The sequence below is a fragment of the Coregonus lavaretus genome, assembly GCF_964263955.1.
Source record: "Coregonus lavaretus genome assembly, chromosome: 18".
In the NCBI taxonomy this organism is placed as follows: domain Eukaryota; kingdom Metazoa; phylum Chordata; class Actinopteri; order Salmoniformes; family Salmonidae; genus Coregonus; species Coregonus lavaretus.
This window is the reverse complement of record NC_140005.1, coordinates 30291420-30298130: the sequence shown is the minus strand read 5'-3', so window position 1 is coordinate 30298130 and position 6711 is coordinate 30291420. Positions and strand designations below refer to the sequence as shown.

At 44.4% G+C, this 6711-nt stretch overlaps 1 protein-coding gene and 1 pseudogene across 2 annotated transcripts; both read left to right on the top strand.

The window, feature by feature from the left end:
• Positions 1 to 407: 407 nt before the first annotated feature.
• On the top strand, positions 408 to 1444 carry LOC311145271 (B2 bradykinin receptor-like; annotated as a pseudogene). Its single transcript has one exon. The product of its transcript is annotated as a B2 bradykinin receptor-like (transcript).
• A 3657-nt stretch (positions 1445 to 5101) lies between these two features.
• On the top strand, positions 5102 to 6163 carry LOC311145270 (B2 bradykinin receptor-like; the record flags this gene model as incomplete). Its single annotated transcript, XM_084181506.1, has 1 exon — positions 5102 to 6163. The coding sequence occupies one exon, from the start codon at positions 5102 to 5104 to the stop codon at positions 6161 to 6163; it is 1062 nt and encodes a 353-aa protein (XP_084037632.1).
• Between the last annotated feature and the right edge of the window lie 548 nt (positions 6164 to 6711).

Genomic DNA, 6711 nt, shown 5'->3' with positions numbered 1-6711 from the left:
TTCCCTCACTGTAGACCCAGCATTTATTTTAAACAGGCGTTTATTTGCTGAAATATGTGCAGTTGCACGGCTATTAAAAGGGACATGCGGCTATTTAAGACTGCGTTTAATATAAATTTTACGGTATCAGTTTCAAGTGTTACATTTAACCCTGCAACCACTTTCGGTTGAATTGTAATCAATGGGTATGTCCTAAAATTGGAGATACAGTGTGTAATGGTAGCTGTGATATGTATGTTGTTTGTATAAAAATATTATTAATCTAAATCAAATTATCTTTTCAGAAATAAGCAAAAGACTGAAAGTGTTACTTTGTGCCCTGGTCTCCCCTTTCTACCATGTACCCCCGTCCCCCTCCTTGAACAACCACTGTTACATTTACACAACATATTCTCTACAGCTCCAAAATGGACATCATCACCAACTCCATAGACATGACTGGAAGCAACAGTACCAACACCAGCCACTGCCCTTACGCTGAGGAGTGGTACTGGCTCCACACCATGCAACCGGCCTACATCCTGGCCACCAGCATACTGGGGATTCTGGATAATGTCTTTGTCCTGTTGGTGTTCTGCCTGCATAAGAAGGCCTGCACCGTAGCAGAGATCTACCTGAGCAACCTGGCTGCTGCTGATCTTCTCCTGGTCTCCTGTCTCCCCTTCTGGGCTGTCAATGTGGCCAACGGCTTCGACTGGGCCTTTGGCCCCCTGCTGTGTCGCCTGGTCAATGTGGGCATCAAGATGAACGCCTACAGCAGTATCTACTTCCTGGTTCTGGTCAGTGTGGACCGCTATGTGGCGCTGGTGCATACTATGAGCCACGGGAGGATGAGGAGGCCCTCCTACGCCAAGCTGGGCTGTTTGTTAGTGTGGGGCTTTGGCCTGTTGCTGGGCACCCCTACCATGCTCTTCAGGGCAGTGAAGTGGTTCCCAGACATCCAGGTGACCGCCTGCTTCTTGGACTACCCCAGTCCCAAGATGGAGGTGGTGTTCGACGTGATGCTCATTGTGTTGGGGTTTGCCATCCCTGTGTCAGTGATCTCCTACTGCACCTGTCAGATCATCCACGCCCTGAATAACCAGGCCATGGAGAGGATCAAGGCGGAGCACACAGAAAGGAAGGCCACTCTGCTGGTGCTGGCTGTTCTCCTGACCTTCCTGCTCTGCTGGGTGCCCTTCCACCTAGTCACGGCCCTGGAAGTCCTCCAGAGGGCGGGCGTAATCTCAGGCTGCCACCTGAGCAACAGTCTGGAGATCTGCAAACAAGTGTTCACCTACCTGGGCTTCTTCAACAGCGTGCTCAACCCAGTCCTCTACGTGATCGTGGGGAAGAACTTCAGGAAGAAGGTCAAGGATGTGTTCAAACAACTGTCTACGAGGAAGAAATGGCCACCAGATCACTACGATCGCAATAGTCATCCACACTCAAAAAACTGACTTGAGTTTAATGCACATGAAGGGCCGATTTCCCGGACTAAAAGTTTGTTCAATGGAAATTCTCTTAGTCCTGGACTAAAAATTATTTCAGTCCAATATTAGGCTTAATCTGTTTCTGGAAAACCAACCCAAAAGGGAACAAGTTATAACTTTTACCTCTATGACCGAAATTGACACTGGAGCACTCAGCCCTCTGTTGAGTTGACTGCATTCTATTTAAGTATACTAATTGCCTTCACAGTATCAATGTGCTTTAACTTAGAAACCATGCTTCAGTTCAGAATGTATTTATCAACACTGTATATGTTATCTAGGATGGCTGGTTCTTTTAATTTTGTGCAATATATATAAATACTACACAGTATATTTGTGTTCTGTCAAATATGCTGTGTAAATAGGAACTTATTGTGTTCTAAAAATGAGTCAGTATTTAGTAGAAATGTACATTGAACAGTTTTTGTAAATGGAGCGGTAGTGGCTAGTAAGCCGGTGACGACGAACGCCAAAACCTGCCCGAGCAAGGAGGAGGGGCATTTTGTTACTTTTGAGAACATTATTTACCCCCCCTAAGGTCAATGTCCGGGCCTCTGTGGAAATCTAATTAGCATTAAAAATAAAAATAAAAATATGTCAGTTTAAACTAGAGATATCTGTTATTTTGTCTCAATCCACCACATCCGCCTATGTCGCACTTCCGCATCTGCAGTGAAAGGTGACAGAGCTAAAGCAGTGTTTGTCAGATCATGAGACATCCGGAAAATCGGTCTGTAGCGTCCAACCGGTTTTGCCTACAAACACGATGGTGTTCTCCGTTTTGCCTACAAACACGATGGTGTTCTCCGTTTTGCCTACAAACACGATGGTGTTCTCCGTTTTGCCTACAAACATGATGGTGTTCTCCGTTTTGCCTAAGACCTCCACAAGTTTCAGAAGACTCGTCGGAAGTCGGTACAACCGATCTGCCAACATGTATGTAGCGTCTAAACTGTTGGGGCTACACACTAATATGACCCCTCTGTGCAAAGGTGAGACTCTCACGAACATGTACATGTCGGTTGTTGTTGTGCTCTAGGACGCCCACAGGCCTCACAAGACTCGTCTGAAGGTCCCCATGTACCAGTTTAAAAAAATGAATGGAAGTATATGGAGATTGTTTAATGTAGATGTCCAAAAATATGGGCTTAAATACATGTAAAAAAAAAAAAATAATGTTTCATGCTCTTTCTTATACCTCTCAGATATTGGAGAGACACTTCAGAACAAACTTCCTTTTGGTATATTTTTGGGACTATCTGTTGTACCATGTAGTGAATCTGTTATTCAATGTGTTTGTTTGGTTTAATAGCAATAAGGCCCAAAATAATTTGATCAAATATTGTTTTTATATTTTATTTCATACTTCAAGGGATCTTAAAACTCTAAATCAAATAGTTAAATGATGCTTGGTATGACCTTCTTAAAACAATTCCATATAGCTTAGTAGAACCCTCCTGCTTGGACAGGGCTTAGGCTCTGCTGGGTTAAAACAAACCAACTATGTCTGTCTTGTTGAATCATTTTAAATGCATGTCAATGTGAGACGACCACCTAAAACTAAACACAGAGCGGCCCAGATGAACTCTGGGTTAGTGATTTATAGTGTTTTCTTTGACTAAATGTCTGAATGGCTAAATTAGTGAATGTGTCACAGACTTTCCAGTGGTGACAAAAGTTGTGTCCCTTTGTGTGGGCAGAGAATATTACACTCTCTTATAATTTTTTCCCAAACCCAAACTTTATTGGTTAGACAGGAGCGACTGTGGTCAGGGGCCTGATAACCAACCTGATAACCAGCAACGACGAGTCAGCCAATAGGGAGGAGGTAAGTGAACTGGCATTGTGGTGCCAGGACAACAACCTCTACCTCAATGTCAGCAAAACAAAGGAGTTGATTGTTGACTTCAGGAGCAGAGGAGGGAACACTGCAGTAGAGAAAGTCAGCAGTTTTAACTTCCTCGGCATCCACATCACCGATGACTTGACATGGACCAACAACACCACCACTCTTGTCAAGAGGGCGCAATAGCGCCTCTACTTCCTAAGGCAGCTGAAGAAATTCGGCATGCCACCCCGGGTCCTCTCCACTACTACCGCTGCACCATCGGGAGCATCCTGACCAGTTGCATCACAGCCTGGTATGGCAATTGCTCCATCCACAACTGCAAGGCCCTCCAGTGGGTGGTGAAGACGGCCCAGTACATCACTGGGGCAGTGTTCCCACCAATCAAGGACATCTACTTGAAACTGTGCCTGAGGAAGTCCCGCAGCATCATCAAAGAGCCCACACACCCCAGCCACGAGCTGTTCTCTCCCTTATCGTTGGTCAGACGGTATCGGAGCATGAGGTCTGATACCAACAGGTTCAGAGACAGTTTCTATCTACAAGCCATCCGACTGCTGAACACTTGAACTGGACTGACCACCTGCACTGACTCTCCCCACCTTAGCATACACACACACACACACACACATGCATCTGCTGTGACCAGACTCTTATTTACTATTGCTAATACTGCACAATTTAACCCATAAGAGTCTAAGCCCTGTCTAAGCCGGGGGAGGGGGGTTCTACTAAGCTTTATGGAATTGTTTTAAGAAGGTCATATCAAGGATCATTTAGCCATTTGATTTTGAATTTTAAGACCCCTTTGAAGTATATCTCTTTTTTATATATATAATGTGTGATTTTTCTGGGGGGGAATTTCTGCTATTAGCCCATACAAAAGCATTGAATAACAGATTCACTACATGGAACAACAGATAGTCCCAAAAGAAAATCAAAAGGAAGTTTGTTCTGAAGTGTCTGTCCTTTATCTGAGAAATAAGAAAGATTAGGAAAGATAATTTTTTTTTTTTTTTTACATGTATTTAAACACTTGCCCCCCAATCACCCCTTCCATTATACATGTGTTAATATTGTACTATAAATTGTGCCTCCCTGTATTTTATGCTAAAATGTTTATTCTATTCTACAGAGCCATTTACTTGATGTTCGTATTCTTATCTTTTCTTATTTCTTATTGGTGTTGCATTGTCGAAAAGGAACATGCAAGGAAGCATTTCGTTGGACAATGTATACCACGTCTATCTTGTACATACGACTAATAAAACTTGAAACTGAAACCATTGTGTGGGTGAAGTAATTGATGAGGCACAGAGAGGAAACATTTTGCTGCCGGGTCAAAAAAGTGTGCTACTCTTAGGTACTTCAGTCAAAAAGAGTGTGCTAGGTGTAGACAGAGTCAGTCCACAGAGAGTGTGCTCCATGTCATCCAGATAACCTAGAAGGGCCATCTGTTGCCTGCAGCACCATTTAGATGACTGTACATCACAGTGGTTTATGTAAAGAGATGAGGTGTGCTTCACAAGGCAACAGCACGCAGAGCCTGTGTACTCTCACTAATATCAATATTAGCCCTTCCATTCTCTTCCTCCCAAGTCCATTAGCACATTAGTCATTTTATTTTGAGCCAGAGGGTAGCAGTTTACTTTACTTTGAAATGAGAGAAGTAGTGGTACACATGTTCAATAGCATTGACATAATGAAAAGCTGTTGATGTTTTATAATATAAAATTGTGCTCCAACATTGACACACACAATCTCTTTTCGGTCAGCTCTCGAAATGGTCTCAAACTGGTCGGGGGACCCTCTCATGGAGGGTGTGCTCATGGCCGAGGACGAGTGTAACCACACAACAGCCTGGGAGTGGGTGTACTCCATCCAGCCAGCTTACATGTCCGTCATCTGCCTGCTGGGAATGGTGGGCAACACCTTCGTGCTGTGTGTGTTCTGCCTCCAGAGAAGACACAGCACAGTGGCAGACATCTACCTGGGGAACCTGGCTGCTGCAGACCTCCTCATGGTATCCTGCCTGCCCTTCTGGGTGGTGGCAGTCGTACAGGAGTTCCATTGGCCGTTTGGTGAGCTTATGTGTCAGCTGGTGAACATTGTCATTGGGATGAACTACTACTGCAGCGTCCTGTTCCTTACACTGGTGAGTGTGGACAGATACCTGGTGCTGGCCCGTCCCCTGTCGTCCCAGGGCAGAGGGAGAAGACCAGCCTGGGCCAGTGGGATCTGCCTGGGAGTCTGGGTGGTGGGCGCTCTTCTCAGCCTTCCAGCCCTGCTCTTCCGATCCGTCCAGTTCTTCCCCCACCTGGGGGTGGAGGCATGCTACATGGCATACCCCCACGACGGCTGGAGGCTGCGCTACAACCTGACCATCAACATAGTGGGCTTTCTGGTTCCTGTACCCATTGTGTCCTTCTGCAGCTACCACATCATCAGAGTCTTACGGGACAACCAGGCGAGCAGGGTGAGGAGCACGGCGGCAGCTGGCACGGAGAGGAAGGCTGCCCACCTGGTGCTTATCGTCCTGGCCATCTTCATCCTCTGCTGGCTGCCCTACCAGTTTGTCATCTTCCTGGATACCCTGTATCACTATGAGGTCATCTCTGGCTGCGGCTGGGTGGATGCATTAGACATCAGCACTCAACTGGCTACCTACCTGGGCTACAGCAACAGCTCACTGAACCCTTTTCTGTATGTGATTGTGGGGAAGCACTTTAAGCAGAGGGCCAAAGGGGTATGTAGACAGATGATGTGCTGTGAAAAGGGAAGGAAGTCCTATCATACTGTCAATCTAAACTCCACCATTAAGTACACAGACTCCACTAAGGTATGATTTATAAACCCTAAATAACAATGTCATTTTAAAGCACATATTTCTGCACTAGCATCACTTTTTTGTGTAACAGTATGATAATACTTGTGAATGTGTTTTGTGTTTATATTGTATTTAGCTTTTGCTACTGTGTGTTTTCTATACCTGTATCTCAAAAAGGTTTCTCAGTGATTTGATATTTTACAGGCAGGATGGTTTAGACATTTTTATACATTAATACAAATCAAACATTTGTAAAGTCCTTGATAATAATCTATTTTATATGATAAGTGAATGTTTTCTGACCAATACTGTGGAATAGTTATTGAATAGCTAAACTGCACAAATTGCAATGACTTGTTTGGTACTTACCATGAACAATTCCATGTGATATGATTGAATGTAGTTATGGACAGGTCAGAGTAATAGTCCAAATATACCCTCACATTGTCATAATGTGTGAGAAAGGGATTAAGAGGACATTCTTATTCAACTCTAAGATGATGTCTAGCCAGCAAACAGACATTGTTTGTCGTGATGAATATCGGCCATACAGTATAACAGAACAG